Source organism: Grammomys surdaster, unplaced genomic scaffold (genome assembly GCF_004785775.1).
Source record: "Grammomys surdaster isolate TR1022 unplaced genomic scaffold, NIH_TR_1.0 363, whole genome shotgun sequence".
In the NCBI taxonomy this organism is placed as follows: Eukaryota; Metazoa; Chordata; class Mammalia; order Rodentia; family Muridae; genus Grammomys; species Grammomys surdaster.
The window spans coordinates 9,747,255-9,766,759 of record NW_021604782.1 but is presented as its reverse complement, the minus strand read 5'-3'; the positions used below and the strand labels follow the sequence as shown (position 1 = coordinate 9,766,759).

Sequence of the window (19,505 nt, the reverse complement as noted above, 5' to 3'; positions counted from 1 at the left end):
ATGGGCTGGTGAAAACAGGCCAAGGTGAGCGAGAAAGAGAGACACAGCTGGGAGCCAAATCCACAAGGCAGAGCTCTCAAGGGGAGATGGGGTACATCTTTCTCTTTGCAGAAGTCAGAGTTGTCTGGATCTGGACTCAAAAAAGGGGCTGTGTGGTGACAAGGAGTAGAGAGAACACGCCACTTTAATACTACCAAAGGGGCACAGAGTTACACAAGGACTGCCTGGAATCTAATCGCTCACTACCCACTGTAGGAGCATCTAGCTTTTTACGATGTCCCAGGCAGGCTTGAGTATCCTTCTTGTGATTTTGAGTGTGTGCCGGTCATGTGACCATTACTGTGTCAGGGTTGAAGGTGGAGAGACAAGAGCAGAGACTGGGTGAATTTTAGCTCTCTATGTGGTAAAAAAAGGTCATCTTACTCTGTGGTGTATTTAGATTCCTGTATCACCCAGGATCAACTCATTCGGAAGCATGCACTTGAAGGAGAAAGCAAGGGGCCTGGAATCTTAGCCCAGGCCAGACAGGATTGAGGCCATGAGACAGGAAGAGCAACTACTAGGAAGCAAAATGATCTCTGCTCCCATCTTTATTCAGACTAACTTGCTGACTTTAGTAAGCTCCACCAGGCCCTGCCACAGTCCAGTTTTACGCTGTGGCGGGGCATCTGGGACTGAAGCTGAGGCTGGAATCCAACAAGAAAGGCCCAATAATACAGGTGCCCAAGGTAGGCGCTACTGAGTCCTTTGGCCTGAAGGAGCTGCCATTGAGATGCTTCTTTGAAGTTTGTGTTACTAGATTCTGACAAATGGGTCCTTGTTGTTTTTAATTTTTTAAATTAATTGAGTGTGTGTGTGTGTATGTGTGTGTGTGTGTGTGTGTGTTTCTGTACCACACTATGTGCATGAAGGTCAGAGGACAGATTTCTGAGTCGTTCATTCCTTCCATGACATGGTCTCAGGGATTGGTCGAGGACCACAAAGCTTGATGGCAGCTCCTTTACCCTTTGAGTCATCTTTTATTTTTGTTTGTTTTTGTTTGTCTGTTTGTTCGAGATAGAGTCTCTTGTAGCAAACTTTCTATGTATGGGAGGATGACTTGAACTCTGACCCTCTGCCTTCCTGTCTCAAGTGCTGGAATCACAGACACGGTCCATCATTCCTGGTTTACGTGGCGCTGAGATTAGAACCCCGAGCTTTGTGTATGCCAAGGTTTCTGTTACTTCCAACAAAGAAAACTTGACACCTTGGGGTTGCATCAAGCAGAAGCCTAGCATCAGACCCCTGCCCAAACCTGCCTCCAAAGAGGGAAGAATTTGGAAACGTTCTCTGGGCAGGTCCCAGAGCTTGCTTGCTTGACTGAGTTTCAGCTGCTTTGGTCCTTAGTTGTCAGGGAAGTCAGGTTGTCTAGGCTGCTCTAGGTGCGTGGGGAGGGAGCCAAGGCTAGCGAGTGCTCTGGCCGAGTAGCTTCTCTGGGCTGTTGCCAGTCTGCTCAGCCGACCCGGGTGGAGGTGGAGGTGGGGCGCTGCTTTTTCTGACCTGAGGAGGAGGGGCCCCGCAGCCAGGCAAGTTCCTTGGCATCTAACTAGCGACTGTCACACAAGGCGTCCTAGCTCTGCTCTCGAGGCACGCATCTGAAACACACTCTGAGACGGAGCCCTGACCCTCTAAATTTGGGAGCATCTCCCAGAATCTGCAGACAACAAGCCTTGCTCCCTGTCACACAGGTCACATGGGTCCGGGGGTAACCTGTCCGTGGAGCGGCGGGCTTTCTGGCTTCCGGGTGAGGACTTGGATCGAGCCTGTGGTAGCCTCAACCCAGGTGGCCGGCTCCCTCTATGATGCAGGACTACTCCTGGTAGTGAAGGAGTCCTTCGCGTCTGAGACTGGGGGGTCCTCTAATTACAGTGCTAGCCAGTCGCTGGGGAGGCATCAAGAGGACCAACAGCAGAAGGCTATCTCCAATTTCTACATCATTTACAACCTCGTGGTGGGCCTGACGCCCCTGCTGTCCGCCTATGGACTGGGCTGGCTCAGTGACCGCTACCACCGTAAGATCTCTATCTGCACGGCGATGCTGGGCTTCCTGCTGTCCCGCATCGGACTCCTACTCAAAGTAATGCTGGACTGGCCAGTGGAGATGATGTACGGAGCAGTGGCGCTCAATGGGCTATGCGGGGGCTTCTCCGCTTATTGGTCCGGAGTCATGGCGCTGGGATCACTGAGCTGCTCAGAGAGCCGCCGCTCGGTGCGCCTCATCCTCATCGATTTAGTCCTGGGCTTGGCCGGGTTCTGTGGGAGCATGGCTTCGGGGCATCTCTTCAAGCAAATCGTCGGGCACTCTGCGCAAGGCCTCCTGTTAACCGCCTGCAGCGTTGGCTGTGCAGCGTTTGCTCTTTTCTACAGCCTCTTTGTGCTGAAGGTCCCTGAATCTGTGTCCAAGCCCAACAAGGTGCACCCCACTGTAGATACTGTGTCAGGCATGATGGGCACCTATCGAACCCTGGATCCAGATCAACAAGACAAGCAGAATGTACCGGGGAACCCTCTGACTCCTGGGAAACAGAAGCCTTCCCAAGCCATCATTGCTCTGCTGTTTGTGGGTGCCATCGTCTATGACCTGGCTGTTGTGGGCACAGTAGATGTTATGGCTCTTTTTGTGCTAAAGGACCCTCTCCATTGGAACCAAGTGCAGCTGGGCTATGGGATGGCTTCTGGGTACATAATCTTCATAACCAGCTTCTTGGGTGTCTTGGTCTTCTCCCGCTACTTCCGGGACACCACGATGATCATGATTGGGATGGTTTCCTTTGGGTCTGGAGCCCTTCTGTTGGCCTTTGTGAAGGAGACATACATGTTCTACATTGGTAAGTCTGGGGCTTAAGGAAGCAGGGCACTGGGGGCCCTCTGTGTCATGGTCTGATGCTAAGGGGTACTGTGGGCTAGGTGTCCCAGTTCAGTACCAGGGACTGAATTTGCTATCCAGGAGGTACAAGGGAGACAGGAATAGACGTATCTGTATTGTGGCTGTGTATTACCTGTATTGCTGTCTGAACCTTGCCATGGTGGTACCTATGGCTCTGAGCCAAGATGTGGTCATTGAATCTTGGAGTCAGTATGGAAGGCTCAACACAGCCTTAAGTGGAGATGAGATTGGGGTTCATGTAACTTTAGTACATTATAAAATCATATTTATTTAATCAGAGTAGGGAGTTATGCATGGTCAGAAGACAAATGTCCGAGTTTATTTTCTCCTTCCACCACATGGGTTCCAGATATTGAACACAGGTTCTCCGGTTTGGCCACACACACCTTTACCTGCCGAGCTCTCTCTCTACTCTTCTTCTCTCTAGCTTTAAAGAAATAAGACACACAAGTTAAGGTCAAATAAGGGCTTTTTAGCAATGCACTAAATTTCTCAATAACTGCCTCCTATGATATATTCCCACAAGAGAGTGGATTGAGGTTTCCACTGGAGGACAGAGACTGGTCAACCCCAAGCAGAAAGCTCTAGACTCCTACTGCAATAGAACATTCTACAGGTGCAGAGTGGCCTCCATCTGTCAACACAATGGCCACCAGCCATGTGTGCCTATTGAGTATTTGCTATGTGGTTAATGTAATGAAAGAACAGAGTTGATGCTTATTTCATGTTAGCTTACATAGACCACATGTGCCCAACAGTTAACAACTTGGAAAGGGAAATTCTAGTTATCAGAGAACTGCCCCAGGTCATACACCTCAGAGAGGCAGCTAGCAAAATGACAAGGTAACCTGGTGCCCATTTGTAGTTAAGAAAGCCTTGTGCGAAGGACAGAGTGTTCCCTTCTCCAGCCCTTCCCGCCGCATCTCTCCATCCTCCCTCTTCCTTCTCTCCTTCCCCCTCCCTGCATTTGACTAGTTACTTATGCCCTAGGGAGGAGTGGCAGCTCAACTAGGGAAACCCTTTCTAGAAGAGCCACCACTCACGGGGCTAGAGCAGAGAAGTTTAATGCTTCCAGGAGGGGCTGGAAGGGAACCCTTTGCTTTGTTCCCATCTGGATGGAAGCTGGACTCAGGTGAGAGATGTTTCTTCTTATGATCTGTTTCAGCCCGGGCCGTCATGCTGTTTGCACTTATTCCGATCACAACCATCCGGTCAGCCATGTCCAAACTCATAAAGGACTCTTCCTATGGTGAGTGAGAGGACTCTCTCCAGGGTGTCCTGCCCAGGCTGTCTCAGTTACTCAGCCTGAAATACGCATCTGTAACCCCAGCGCTGTGGAGGCCGTGAGGAAGACTCCCGGAGCTTTATGTCTAGCTCTGCATTTGTACAAATTGAGCCAGGGAGACAGAAAAGGACTCCTTGGGAGAGTGGGGGTGGGGGAAGTCTCCTGGAGCTCCCCAGAGACCAGGTAGGCGAAACAAGAAAGGAACAGCAGATCTGCTGATAAACTTTATCTCTTCCACAGGAAAGATTTTCGTCATCCTGCAGCTGTGCCTAGCGCTGACTGGAGTGGTGACATCCACCATATATAACAAGATCTATCAGCTTACGCTGGACAAGTTCACTGGCACGTGCTTTGTTCTATCGTCTTTTCTCTCCTTCTTGGCCATTGTCCCAATTGGGTAAGACAGAAACTGCCTACCACGTGGGTTGGGGCCCTGGTGCGTAGTTCAGTTGCAGACTTTTCCCCCCTTGGTAATTATAATCTCTCTCACAAAGAGGTTCCTTCAAACTGAAAATCCAGCAATCCCCAAGTCACAGTAAGGAACAGATAGCTCCAAATGTCTGGCTCCTTCCTGGCACTGCTGTGAGACAACTTACTTATCGGTGCTTCCTATGCTTCCTTACAGTTGGAGGCCAGGTCACGGAGCTGCTTGAGCCATTCTGACCTGTTGGTCTGGATCCCTTTAGGCAAAAGTCACCCAGCTTGTCCCTTCCAAGAACTGTTTCTTTTCTGTGCTTTGAAGGCACTCAGTGACCACTGCACAGTGTGAGCTCCCCAACAAGGCCTTAGGCAACAGTCCCGTGACCTCTTCCTCTGGGAGACTTTCTTAGTTGTGAGACAAGAGCACTCAGCTCCTGGTAAGTACAGGCAGGAGGACTCAGCAGAGAAGAGGCAATGGCTCCATGGTCAGGCACTAGCCCAGGGGTCAATAGAATGGAAGGAAAGGGAGGGTTAGCTCTGGCTTCACTAGAAATGAGTGTAAATCACATGAATGTGTGTGTGTGTCTGTGTGTGCCTGTATGTGTGTGTGTGCCTGTGTGTGTGTTTTAAATTTGGTAAGGAGACACTTTATTTTTAAATGATTTTATGTATATGTATTTTATGTATATGAATGTTTTGTCTGGACGTATGTCTGTATGTCGTGTGTAAGCAGTGGCTCAGCTTCCATCCTTTCCATCACATAACCCAGTGTGTGCCACACATATGTGGTCTCAGGACCCAGTAGGTGAAGGCAGGAAGAGGAAGATGGGATCCTCCAGAATTAAAGCCACAGATGGTTGTGAGCTGTGAGCTGCCGTCTGGGTGCTGGGAACCCAACTCAGGCCTTTTGAGAGAGCAGCAAGTACTCTTTTATTTTCCTTTATTGGCCTCATAGAATACATCCTGACCACAGTTTTACCTCCTTCCACTCCTCCCAACCCTCCTCACTGTCTCTCTCCCCCAGATCCACTGTTCTTCTCTTTCCCTTCATCAAAGAGCAGATCTCCCAGTGATATCAACTGAACAGGGGCAGTAAGTGTTCTTAACCACTGAGCCATCCCTCCCTGACCCAGGGAGCCACCTTTTTGTTTGTTGTTTGAGAAATAGTCTTGCTATGAAGCTCAGGCAGGCTTCAAACTTGCATCTTCCTGCCTCAGTTTCCTATGTACTAGGATTGCAAATCTGTGCCTCTATATCCGGCAGGAGCCACATTTTGACACAGGAAAGGCGGGTTGGGGTGTAGCCTAGTTGGTACGATGCTTGCTTGGCATGCACAAGCCTCAGCCTCCATCCTTCCCATCAGGTAAACTACTTCGGTGCCACACACATGTGATATCAGGACTCACATGATAGAGGCAGAGGAGGTAGAGGCAGGAGGATCAGAAGTCCAATAACACACTGAGTTTGAGTTTTGCCTATACCATATGGGACCCTGTCTCCAAAAGGAAAAAAAAATATGGTGAAATTAATTATAATAATATAGCCTAATATAGCTGGTATACAAATATCCCAACATGTTACCAGCGCACACAATCAGGCAATGGGAATGCTTTACTTTTTTAAATGACCAAATCTTTGAGATCCAGTTATGTATTGTTAACCTTACAGTCAATTCCATTTTGTAGGCACATTTTAAGTGTTCGGTAGCCACAGGTAACTATTACTTCTCCTGAATTGAAGCTCTCTTATGAGCCAGTGGGGGCTAGCAATTAGAGAAATGTATCTTTCAGGACAGCCACAGGATATGCCTTAAGGTACAACAGATTTGGCACGGTCTCACTCTTTGAGGTTCCCATATGAGTATTAATATTTATTACTAGGAGCAGCTGTATTGTTGACGGATGAGCTGATAACAATTGAAGGCAGACTGGGATGAAGCCAGTTTTTTTTTAAAAAGACTTATTTATTTTATTTATATGTGTATACTGTAGCTGTCTTCAGACACACCAGAAAAGGACATCAGATCCCATTACAGATGGTTGTGGTTGCTGGGAATTGAACTCAGGACCTCTTGGAAGAGCAATCAGTGTTCTTAACTGCAGAGCCACCTCTCCAGCCCAAAGCCATTTTTGGAATCCTCACGCTGTATCACAATATCTAGATCTCTGCCAGGATTCCTACGGTAGGAACCATCAGTCAGTAAGTCCATTCACGTTGTTAAGTCAAGGAAAATAAGACACAAAAAGCTAACAGATGGGGATATTTAGGCAAACAGAGGACCATGGCCAAGTCTCATGTACTCAGGTATGGGAACTGAGCCACGACTGTCCAGGACTGCCCAGCCTTTAGACCCTTCCTTTGGATCCTGGCTGTGTGGGCTGGGCTAACTGGCGAGAGCTAGCATACAGTACAGATCTCTGAGGCGTCCCAACTCCCTTGTCAGCTTTGCAACGGATTAATAATTTCATCCAAGTAAACAATCCCATTTCAGTGAAGGTTGACATGGCCTCTCTAACCCAAATAAACACCCAGAAACAATAGTAGGAAACAAGTCTAACAAGCCAATGTAGGTCATCAAGTTATAAACAGACCAACAAAAGCGATGACTGGATTCTTCCAGCTTCACACGGGTTGTGCTAAGCAGGCTGGCTTGCCTTCTCCAGTAGAGGGCTGAGGGAACATGGAACAGGTGTAATGCCCTGACCCTTCACCCAGTGCACTTGGATCCAGCTATTTCCTTCTGCACTAGTTCCTTTAAATTTTTTTTAATTTACTGTATGTATGTATGTATGTATGTATGTATGTATGTATGTATGTATGTATATGTGCAGGAATTTGACCTCTCCTCCTTATACTATGGAGGCTCTGAAACTGAATTCAGGTTATCAGGCTTGGTGTATTAATTTGTGTATTTATGTATTTATTTGTGTGTGTGTGTGTGTGTGTGTGTGTGTGTGTGTGTGTGTGTGTGTGTAAAAGCACGTGTGTTCAGGTGTCCTTGGAGGCCAGAGGTGTTGGATCCCTGGAGCAGGAGGTGGCTGCCAGCCTCCGGCATGGTGCTGGGAATGACTCAGGTACTCTGGAAGCATCCTTACCTGCAGAACCATCTTACCAGCCCGACACCAAATCTCAGTTGGTCACACAGTGTTGTCATGATCTTGTGTCCCAGAAGCAGGAAGAGGCTCTGGAAACATCCAAGTGAGAACTGATGGGATGCTCCCGTGGCTCAGGCACCTACCCGATACGTGTTTCCGCCACCTTCCTTCAGCAGGAGAGACACAGGCAGGCGAAGCCACATTCTCTATACATTGCTTGGCCAGGAAAGACTTCAGAATGGCTGCTCTCAGGTCCCATACCCACAGACTAGAACTCAACTGATCTGGGCTAGGCATTACTTAAAGCTCTGCAGGTCATTTGAATGTACAACGAAGACTGACCATGGATGGCGTGACAGCAGCATTTCCATGACCTTCCCTTTCCTTGAGGTCACTCAATAAGAATCTGAAAATCTCTTCCAGCTAGAGGTTGCCAAGCTGTGCCATCAGTCATTAAGTAAAAGCAACAGGGAAAACCTGTGTGGTTTCTAGCCACAGAGGGAAAAGCTACATTCCAATCAACAGACAGTCCCAGAAAGGTGGGGCAAAGCAGAGGAGGACAAGAAAGTCAGAAGGCTGGACCAATTAGCATCTGTATTCTCCATGATGCCAGCAAAGGTGCTGAGGTCAGGGCTGTCTATACACGGTGTGTGTGTGTGTGTGTGTGATTGTGTGAGTGTGCATGCATGTGAGGTGTATGTGTGAGGTGTGTGTAAGGTGTGTGTATGTGTGAGGTTTGTGTGTGTGAGGTGTGTGTGAAGTATGTGTATGTGTGTGTGTGAGTGTGCTTGCGAGTGTACACATGCTAGCCCCACCTAGTCCCTATAACAAAAGGAGGCATTGTCACAGGCCCGTGACACTGTGGGTGTCTGTCTTCCCTTCCTGCTCTTCTTTACATGAACAGGGAGATGCTAAGGGAGTATTTGTGAGGGTCTGCTGCTGCCGCAGCCCTCTTCCCTAACACACACACACACACACACACACACACACACACACGAGCACACAGGTACTCACGCACGGGTGCTCTGTGTTGCAAGAGAAAATATAATCCACCAAAAGAAAATAATTTCATCTTCTCCAGCCTGCACACTTAGGTGAATTCCTACCCCATCTCAATCCCAGGCTTTTAAAAAATGGTTCTAACAAATGTGGTAAATATTTTATATACTATAATCCCTAAGGATTCCATCGAGGTGACTATTATTTATCCCAATCTTATAGATGAGAAAAAAAAATCCTCCTTTTGTCTTGCTCTAATCTGAGTTCTGTTAAGCTCCTGTCCTTTTCCTTCATAGCACACTACTTGGTGACCACCCATGTTGACCTGTTTAATATGCTTCCCACTAGATTGTAGGCTTGCTGAGGACAGAGACCACAGATGTGTGACTCCCCACGTGTCCACTATGTTCAGCAGAGAGCTCAGCACCTAAGAAGTATTCTAGAAAGATTTGTTTAATGAATAAATGCTTTGTCAAAAAAGGTGCGGCACCTAAGGCTGGGGCTATAGCTCAGTTGGTAGAGCACTTACCTAGCAAGCATGAAGCCCTAGGTTCAGTCCCCAGCACATCATAAACCAGGCATGCTGGGCCATCCTTGTCATCCCAGCTCTCAGAGATGAAGGCAGGAGGATCAGGAGTTCCAGGCCAGCCTCAGCCTAGGCTTCTTGAGACCTGTCTAAACAATAACAAGAATGATTTGCGACCATGAAGATGGCTTGGTAAATGCTTGCTGAGTAAGCGTGATGATGAGTTCAGGTCTCCAGCACCTAAATCAAAGCAAGTGCTACCCTAGTTTGGAGGAAGGAGTGTCGGCAGGAAGGTCCTCGGGGTAACTGGTAACTGAACTGAAGTCGCTAGAGCTGCTTGGGATCAGTGAAGGTTAACTTGCTACTGAGATACTCACGAGAACTCATCACCATGCAGGGAGTGTGAGCGAGGCAGAGAAGTTAGGACGATGGGGCAACTGTCTAGTTTACCATGTCACTGGAGACAGGGAGAAGTTCATTGCCATAGGACTGGAAAGCATCTGGAGAGTTCTCCTGGGCCAACCCTCTCACTCAGTAGCACCATGATGCACTATGGAGTTAACCTATCTCTCCATCGGTGAGAAAGAGGTGTAGGAGATGACACAGGCGTGGGTGAGGAGGCGGAGCTACCTGCTTCACCTCATTCCAGCCTTTTACAACTCTCTTCTGCAATGTCTTACAGTGTTGTGGCCTACAAACAAGTCCCGAGGTCACAACAAGGAGAGCATGCAGAGAAACAGAGGAGCTGAAAACGCCCGAGATGACCAGGTTTCACCGCCTGTGAAACCGAGTTCCAGTCTTCCGATAACCCTGGTGGGAGGGAAAATCACTTTCTGGGTGTTGGAGGAAATTTCCTAGTTCTCAGATGCCTCTGCCACATAGAGGTTGAGGTCTGTGTGTACCAGTGCTTGCACAGGCATTCTAGGTCCTGGAGTGCTTCAGGCTCCAGCCAGCCAGCCCCTTTCTTCCATTGCTGTCTTAAAGGCCAATGGAGGCACAGGGGAATTGTGCTAAAGTCCTATGGAAGACTGTGACTAAAGCCTAAATTTCGCCAACCGAAGGGGAATGAACATGAAATGGATGTTTTGTAAAAACTGACAACAGTTTTGTATGCACGACAACTGTTTTTAAATTAATGTAAAATCTTGAAAAAAAAGTTTTCTTGGCTGAGCTTTCCTCTACTAGAAAGCAATAAAGTGCTTTTCTGGAGAGCAATAAAGTGCAAGGCGGTGCTTGCTGCCTTTGTTACTTTTAAAAGCAAAGATCAGGTCTGGGGCTGCAGCTCAGTTGGTGGTGTGGCTGCCTGGCATGCATGAAGCCCTGGGTTCAATCTTCTGTACTACATAAGCCAGGTATGGTCGCACACACCCATAATCAGGAATAAGCTAGGCTTGAGGTCTCGAGCAGCGGAGGCATATTCTCGCCACTGCTCTGGCTCAGGCAGCCGACTCAGGCGGCCAGAGACACCGGCCCTGCCACCATGAAATGCCAGCGTGGGAGATAGTTCTGCCAATCTTCCATGCTCTCTCCACAAGGCTGGGCAGAGCCCAGACCATCCCACTATCCACGTGGTACTCAGTAAAAATGAGACTCTAGTGCTTAAGTTATCCAAAGGCTTTGTATATTTGGTAATGCTCAATAAACAAGATGCCCACACAATTAGAGGTGTGTCCCAATATCTAACCTTAAGATATAAGTTGTTACCCAGGACTGCTCTCGATACATGCGTGGTCTTCCATGACTACTATATCTCCCCTCAGCTCCTCCTCTTCCTCTCCTTATCCCTCCTCTTCCTCTCCTTACTCCTCCCACGTTAGCTCCTCCCAAGTTTCGGAGAAAATATCCTGCTACATAAATACATGTGAGTGAGTGCAGATGAGAAGGCCAAGAGGGCCTTGAATTCCCTGGAGCTGGAGTTACAATGTTTATGAGCTGCCTGACATAGGGACTGGGAACAGAATTCAGACTGTGTCCTTGAGAAGGCAACACATGCTCTTTACACTGAGCCGCTCTGCAGCCCTGGCATCTTACTTAGAAATGCTAATACTCTCGTAAACTGTAGGCATTCCTTTTCCTGGAAATGCCTTGAAAACATGGCAGGAAAAAACCCACAAAAAACAAACAAACAAACAAACAGGAAATGCTGCCCTGACCCAAAATATGTTTTGCTATTGTTCCATGCAGGACGAAATCTCTGTAGCATCTGCCTGGCAATCAACAATGATGCTACAGCAGTTTCTTCATTTGCCAACTTGTAAGATGCAGGGGAGGGCAAACTGAGGCAAAGAGACTCTGAAGTTTGTGTGTGCATGTGTGTCTTTACAGTTACTCTATGCTTTCTCATAAGAAAATTATCATGTGTTCATAGAAACTTTAAAAAAGCCCAGAAGGCAGACGCCCCGTTTTTCCTGACAGAGACAAATGAGCATGTGACCCGGGGTAAATAAAGCATCTTTTATAGGTTTATTGGTCCATTACTTAAGTTAACTGAGGTAAAGAAAAAAATTTTAATTTACAAGCTAATAGTTTATCAAGCAATACAAATTCTTTGTTTACCTCAAAATGTAATACTAATTCCATAGTAAACAACAGACAGAATTTCTTACATACAGAGATACGAAAAACCAAAGTGGACAAGAACCTTGTGCCAGCATCAAAAATACAACAAAACAACTTTTTTTTTTTCCTTTTTATAACCCCTGGTTCCACAACAAAGAAAAAAGGTGACATTCTTTTTTGGTAGTTTCATGAGACAAAGACTTGGATCTGTAAATAAATCACTTTCTTATCAACACACATTCTCTCAAGCACTTATGTTCACAGCTTCTGTTTTGGCTTAATGGCAGCACAGAGAGAGAGCACACAGCGAGACCCCATACCTCAGAAGCCTGCTTCTATCTCTGGAAGTTTTAAACATAAAGAACAATTTTTAAAAATAAAAAACATAGTCCAAAAATTTGTTTTAATTCCCCCCTTGAACAGTTAAAATATGAGTTAGAAAGTTTGCTGGCAGTTTGTTTTGTGGGAGTCTGTCAGATGTAGGCTGTCTCTCCATGTAGTCCCGACTCAGGCATGAAGGGAACAGGCACACAGAAATACAGTGAGGAGGGACTCTGAGAGGGAGCCCTAACCCTCGGCATGGTCCAGGAGGACAATGCTAACTGGTAGAAGATGCTGGTTTGTGCCGGTTTGTTCTTGGATGAAGGCCCAGCTGACACAGCCATTGCGTTGTTACACCAATCCACAGTCTAGGAAAAAAACCCTCGTTTCCTCCAGCATCTTGGCAGAGCATAGGTCTAAGGTTGTGGACTAGCCTGTCCCACAACAGCGTGCACAGGTGTTAGCTGCTCTGAGCTGGACTGTGGAGAGCCTAGAATCACCACATACTTGGGCAGTACTTCGGGGAGAAAGGTATATGCAACTCTTCACCCTGGCTTTAATATTGAGTCGACGGAACATGTTTTATGTTATTTGGCATTTCAACCTTTGGAGAATCTCCATCTCAAACAAGCTCTGGGGTCCGTTCTGCAGAAGCAGAGTAAATCTGTCATGCTGTCATAAACTAGAGGATTTTTTGAAGCTGTGTGATTTGTCACTGCTGATACTGCCTGTATCCTTCATGCCCAAACTATGCCAACGCATTTCACATTCCTCTTTCTCATTAGAAAGCATCAAACAGTACTGTGGTCCCTGTTTCCTGGTATTATTTCAAATACTATTTGGCAACAGCAATATTTAATCTTGCTACCTGAAAGGCCACCTTCCTTCTGTGGCCCTCACCTTCCGGCTTGAGACTTTTAGAGGACTGCAGCTCCTATATTAAGTTTCTATACCAACTGCTTCCATGTGTAAGACTTTCTGTGCAGACTCTTTAAACCACTAGCTGAAGAGTAAGGCAATTAGTAGGTACTGACAAATTGTTACGAACTACAATTAGGCTTTTAACAATCTGTGGCTTTTTCTGGGTGTGTAGGGTTTTCAAGTGCTAAGTACATATATATGAGACACATCTTACTGATCTTTTAAAGTTTTTTTTTCTCCCCACAACACTTATTTACAAATTACAGTAGTTAAAAACTACTTTGGTAACATGGGTTTTTGCCATACATAAAGTCATACCCAGGAATGTTCAAACAGATAAGACTAAGAACAGTCCGCCCCATAACAGAGCCTCGCCTCAGCCTTCTCAGACACAGAGTCCCTGTCTTCTGATGTGTGCAACCATGGGGACACTTTCGAAATGGAACATCGACAACCTACAGAGTGGGTTAGTAAAATATTGGATTCCTGATCACTCACTAAATTATAAACAGGGAGGAGGAAGCCAGCAGCTCGGCACACTGACTGCATCTCAGTCTGGTCAAGGAGCAGCCATTTTCCTCAACTATACTTCAAAGTGCCCCTGCTGCCTTGAGCAGAGAAAACCACAGGTACTGAGAAGGCACAACCAATCTGTTGCCATCCTGAAGGCTTATGAAAGGCAGGAGGCAACCCCAAATTCCCACCATAGTCTTGCACATGAAGATGACCAAACTCTCCTGGTCATATACTTAGCAAGACTCCCTAAGGGAATGGGACCAAGAAGGGTGTGCCCTGCCCCAGCCACAGGCAGCTGATCCTCTGAGGGTAAAAATCACCCTTCAAGGTTGCCAGTTCCACCAAGTCAGACAGGAACCCTGTTCCAGCCCATCCCAAGACCCAAATCATTAGGGCAACACAGCCTCGCAGGCAGTCCTTGCCTTCCTCTACCCACCCCAACCAGCTCAGGATAGTGTAGTGTAGGAACGCTCCCATGATTCAAATGACCTCATCGAAACAGCCAGCTACCTCCGGCTTCTGTGCCACTGGACAGGACAAGTCACACAAGCTTTTGAGTGTTCCATGGGTGTTGTTCTAAAAGAGAAACACTGCCATCATGCCCACTTCTAAAATTAAAGTTCCCCTCACCAGATGCTGTAGTGTTCACATATGGTTTCCTCCTGTTTACATTCTACGCACTCCATTTGGCATAGAGAGCCGTGTCTTACATTTCACCTCTCTCTCCAGGCATGCTAGGTTTTCTTCTTTCAGCTAAGGGTGAATACCTGGTGTGGTGAGGAGCAGCTTGGAGTGGCACAAGCCCATCCTAACCCTACTTCCCGCTTAGCAGCAATACTGCTGAGCCTTAGGAGAGGAAGAAACCCAACCCCACATAGGCTGAGGGGTCATTCCCTCCTCACTCCAGAGCAAGGCCTCCTTGTTTTGAGTAGCACAGCCCAGATTCTTCTTGCAAATCCCAACATCAGTAGTATCCCTTCCTGCTACAAACCACAACTGCCCTAAACAATCACAGCTCTCAAGTCTCCTACGCTTGAAGAATTCCCTCTTATGCCTTTGCAGGTTTCTAACCCGGTGAACAAGGCCCCATTTCTCAGGACCTGGGCAGTTGCCTACAGCCAACTTTCATTTCACCAGCATGTGCTCGAGCCTCAAAAGTTATCTATATCCCTCTGTCTATGGTACCCTTAAGGCAAAGTCTCATGGAAAATAAGTCAGAGGGACCTGTGACTTCAGGGAAAGGCTTTGTTGGCTCCAGAAGTAAGTAATGGAGCCTCTCTGGGGCATTTTGGCACTGTAGTCTCTGAGCTATGCTTCATGTAGGGAATCTCTTTTGTGTATGCTTGCAACTGGTGACCATCCAGGGACTGAGGGACCTCTGGAGCAGGGAGGGTGGAAGGCCTCCTTTACTGTCTACTGTTCCTTTCTTCTAGGCCAGCCTCCTCAGCTCACCAGCTGCCATCCTGAGGAGGACAAGAGTGCTTCCTTGTGCATGGGTGTCCCTGGCTCTGCCACTGACATTGTTCTAAGGGGACAGAAAATCTCCATTATTCCAGCTCTTTCTGGAAGCTCAAAGCCCAGAGACATTGCTAACTGGTCAAATAAACACAACAAGACAAACATCTCAAGATGCTGTGAGAGTCACCTCTCATGAGGGGATGGCTATGGACCCCGCTTCCCTCCCTACATTTCTCAATGAAGCCGGAGGCTGTTTCTATGGAGTTTTCTTCTTGCGTAACTAACCAGCACACAGGATTGACCTGGGGTTTTGGCAACTAGCTGGTCATCAAATTTTAGCATCTTCATAATTTTTTCTATGTTCTTCCCATGAGTTTTTACATTATTGTATGCATCATTACGTTACTGTATGGTCCACAAAGCATACAGTCCACAAAGCAAAGCTTCATGTTTCTCAAAGATGGACTAGTCTGGTGTCTGCTGATATACACAATGGAGGCCAGTTGGTGACTAAATATACACCCTGACTCTACCAGCAAGCTTGGGTTGGCTCTGAGCATCCATACCCACACCAACCTGGTGGTTGAGAGGTAGAATGAGATGCCAACTCGCTGGAGCTGGGGTGTATGGGCTGTTCTTACTCTTCTGCCTCACTGGGCCATTTCTATTTGTACCAAAGAAAATTCACATCAAGGACTCTGGGATGGCACAGATAGGGTTTAGGCAAGTACCAATAGATGCAGGAATTATTATTTCTATCACAAATCTGTCAAATGTGAGAAGACAAATTGTTTCATGCTATCTAGCTGCTGTCCCATGATGTCCCAGATGCAGCTGACTCCACGTTAGAGGGAACTACAGGACTTAGCATGCTGTCTGATGATCAGATTTGCAAATTAACTTGTAAATGAAGCAATGCTTGACTGCTTCACCTTAAAAACAAAGCCCCTTCCATTGACCTGTGGCTCAGATCTACAGATTTTTAGCAAAGAGTCACAGATGAAAGAACACAAATATGCAGCTTCTTTTTAGCAAGAACAATGGTATAGAAGAGAGGTCCGATCTGGTTGTTAGCTTTATGGCAATTTGAAAAGCTTCAAATGAAGATGTTAAACACAGTGGCAGCCCCCAGATTTTGGCTGCGAATGGAGATTTCCAGATAGCCCGAAACGAAGAACATGATGTTGCTCTTCTCGTCTGTGAGGGACCAGCAGATGCTTTTCTTCCTGACCACAGAATTTTGAGGGTTAAAACACTCATGTAGAAGTCACATTGAGTTTACAAATTGTGACGGCAAAAACAATACAGCCCACAAGCCCTCACTGCAAGGCTGCCCAGAAAGTCAGTGAGCACGGCAGGAAGATTAAACTAGACATTTTGGTGAGGTAAAGGCAAATTGCACAAAGCAGACACTGGGGCTTGGCACACAGGAGCGACACTGACAGCAGCTGTTTCCAAACAGGTCTAATCCCAAAAACGATGACAGTTAACAAGCAAAACACACAAAGACCTCCATGGAGAAAAATGCACCTTTTTTCCAGTTCACACCAAAAAGCTTCTCATCTGTTGCACTCTGGTGTCAGAAACAAGATCCTGAGGCATCCCGTAAGGACAAGGACGCGGGCTTGCTCACTCAAGCATCGATGTTCACAGACACAGATTTAAGTGGCCCCATGTGAACCAGAAACAAGTAAATAGATGCCATTCATCATGAGCAGGCAGCAGGCCACGGCCACGGCCACAGCTACTATAAATTAAGGACATTCTGAGAAGGTACCCACATCTCCTTCCATGCTGGTCAGCTCAATGCCCTCACAGGTGAAATGCAGAGCCACAGGGTCTCTGCAGCAAGCCGCAGCTGCTTTCTTCATATCTCCCCAGGTCCCTGAGACGCAGGACTGGGATTCTGTCCTACAATGGCAACTGGACTGTCCCCAGAGTGATGTCATATGTCATGTGGGGGTTACCCTGCCCCTTAGGTTCAAGTCTTCGTAGTGTTCCATTTAAGAGGCTCCTTCACAATACGGAGGTATGCTTCTGCTGAGAGATGATTACACCCTCAGACTCCAAGGAATAAATACTAACTGAAAACAACTGTGGGGGCGAGGAGAAAGTACACACACAAGAGGTGCTGTTGTGCTGTTTTCCCACGGCGACCTCTCCGGTACTGCAGGGACATTCTGGTTCAGGGTACCATGCCCTGTGGAGGCAGAAGAGTCTCTTCCAAAACCAAAGCTACTTGGCCTCTTGTTTCTCTTGCAGTAGTGGAATAATCGACTCCCACGCCATGAGGCACTGGAACGAGAGAACACACACAAAGTCAGCTGACAAATGCTACTCTGTCAATCCTGATCCCGCCGAGTCACCTGTCTAGTGGCGCCTACGTCTGTTATCAATACTATTATCAATAGGGGCGGTAGCAGATGTTTGTCTGGAATCCGTCACCCTCATCTTTATGGAAGAGCCATGTCCTTATAAGGCTTGCATGCCTTCATGAGAGTGTGAAGCCTACACCCAATGTGTGGAAAGGATCCACTCTAAGAAATCCTTACCTTCACTAAGCAAAAACCAGACCAGGCAGGAAACTCTTGATGAGGATACCAGTTCTGAGAACTGATAGAGGCATTGTTGGAGGCGTGGGCGAGGCTTGTATAAGGATGGAACCATCAGAGGCCAGTCACCTGAGTCAGGCTGGGTGGAAAACACTCTGTTCACCTAAAGTTTGGTTTGCTTGTTTGGACCACTTTTATATATCCCCAAAGACTGGAGAGAAGGGAGTCTAGCAATCTCCACATTTATTTCTGTGTATGTGAAGGGTGAGGGCACATGTACCATGACATGTGTGCGGAGTTCAGAGGACAACTTCAAGGAGTCAGTTCTCTCTTCCCACCGTATGGGTTCCAGGGATACAGGCTGTCAGGCTCGGTAGCAAGCACCTCTACCCACCCCACCAACCCACACACTGGCCCAACAACCAGGTTCTACTAGGCCCACATCCTGTCGTGTAGTTTATATTCACTATCCCATGGTTCACAGTTAGATCGCAAGTGCACACTGATATCAGCTCCTTTCATTCCAGATCCTTCTGACAGGACAAGGACTTAGAAGACTTTGGTACTGCCTCAAAGTGGCTGACCTCCCTCTGAAAAGCCTTTTGCAAAAGAGAAGGGCAAGCCTGCTGTACAGACAGATTCAGGATGAAGAACTCTACCCTGAGTCACCTGGGGAGGAGGTCTGCAGGGTGGATGAGAGGCAGCATGAGGTCAAGCAGAAAGAGGAGTGCTGAAACCTTTCCCTCATACCTTCCTTGGCCACTCTATGGCTGGTGAAAAAGCTAGACTCAGAAACCTGTCCTAAACAAGGAAAGACTGGTCATCCTCAAGGAGCTTGCTTCCAGCAATGGACTGGAAGGGAGGCCCACAACATTCTAAATTCAAGGCCACCTCTCATAGCTGCAAGGGTCTTTCTTCTTGTCCCAAGAGGAACACACTGATCTTTTTTTTTTTTTAGTTATCAAATGTTCCAAGCTCTTTCCTTGCTCAGGGACTTGTGTATGTTGTTCCCTCTGCCCAGGGTATATGCTCATCAGATCTTTGATTCTAAGGCTGCTCCAAGGTTCCACAGGCGGCCTTTCCTGACCACTCCACTGGCCTATAGTCCTTTCTTCCTGCTCCTTCCCTTTAGCACGCTTATTTCATCCTTACCTCTGGGAATCTATCACTGATGCTTCTCTGATGGACTTAGGATGCCTACAGGGTTATGCAAAGCCTGCTATTTATCAGCTGGGTAGTCAATCCCTTGCATATGAAAAGTGCAGAGAAACAACGTCAGATACATGTAGAAGCCAAGGCCAGGCCTCAGACAGGCCCTGATTATGGTACAATGGGAAGAAACAGATGCAAGCCCTGAGTTTGCACTCTGGGAGTTTAGAGATAGATGGTGGCTCATCCACAACAGGCATGGTGGAGACACTGGACTTCACTGGTTTTCAACTCTGAAATACGAGCATTGAGGTAAACTTTAATTTCGTGTCTTCCACATGCTGGCATGTTCTGGTAACTTGCATGTGCATTTTACTTTGTCTTTGCAATTATCCTGCAAAAAGCGATTAGTACTTATAAATGAAGAAAGAAAGGCTGGGCAGGTGCCTCACCTAACACGGCAAGCAGGAGGAGGCTTGATTTCACATGGGGAGAACTTCCTACCTTTGGGAAGGCAGGACTGTCCCCAGAAGTCTATGGCCCCTGTCTGTCTCCTAAGCCTGTTGTGGGGACAGTCTGGACTGATGGTTCCATCAGTTAAACACTTACAGTTCGGCACTCAAAGGCTGCTCAGCTTGGGAGCAGGTTTTAAACTTCTGTGAATGATGGCTTTAATCACAAAATTCTCCTTGTCATACTAACTGCCATGACCCTTGAGTCCTGCAATCCTGACTAGATGTGAAGGGAGAAAGGACAGACAGACAGACAGACAGACAGA

General features: G+C 47.2%; 2 protein-coding genes across 2 annotated transcripts in view; one reads left to right on the top strand and one right to left on the bottom strand.

The window, feature by feature from the left end:
• The first annotated feature begins 1,596 nt into the window (after nt 1-1,596).
• On the top strand, nt 1,597-10,443 carry Slc46a2 (solute carrier family 46 member 2). The gene is made up of 4 exons (XM_028780028.1): nt 1,597-2,867; nt 4,092-4,175; nt 4,452-4,608; nt 9,934-10,443. Exons 1-4 carry the CDS (start codon nt 1,733-1,735, stop codon nt 9,998-10,000), a joined length of 1,443 nt encoding a protein of 480 aa, XP_028635861.1. The 5' UTR covers nt 1,597-1,732; the 3' UTR covers nt 10,001-10,443.
• A 1,248-nt stretch (nt 10,444-11,691) lies between these two features.
• The window catches only part of Snx30 (sorting nexin family member 30), a 97,698-nt gene continuing 89,884 nt past the window's right edge, over nt 11,692-19,505 (bottom strand). The window contains exon 9 of the mRNA XM_028779942.1: nt 11,692-17,321. Coding sequence (XP_028635775.1) covers nt 17,262-17,321 — 60 coding nt within the window. The 3' untranslated portion in view covers nt 11,692-17,261. The remainder of the gene's footprint in view (nt 17,322-19,505) is intronic.

Excerpts from the sequence above, each read along its gene's own strand:
- Slc46a2 (XM_028780028.1), top strand. The coding sequence starts at position 1,733 with ATGGGTCCGGGGGTAACCTGTCCGTGGAGCGGCGGGCTTTCTGGCTTC. Across the intron at positions 2,868-4,091 it reads GACATACATGTTCTACATTG|CCCGGGCCGTCATGCTGTTT; the intron begins GTAAGTCTGGGG and ends GATCTGTTTCAG. Across the intron at positions 4,176-4,451 it reads CATAAAGGACTCTTCCTATG|GAAAGATTTTCGTCATCCTG; the intron begins GTGAGTGAGAGG and ends TCTCTTCCACAG.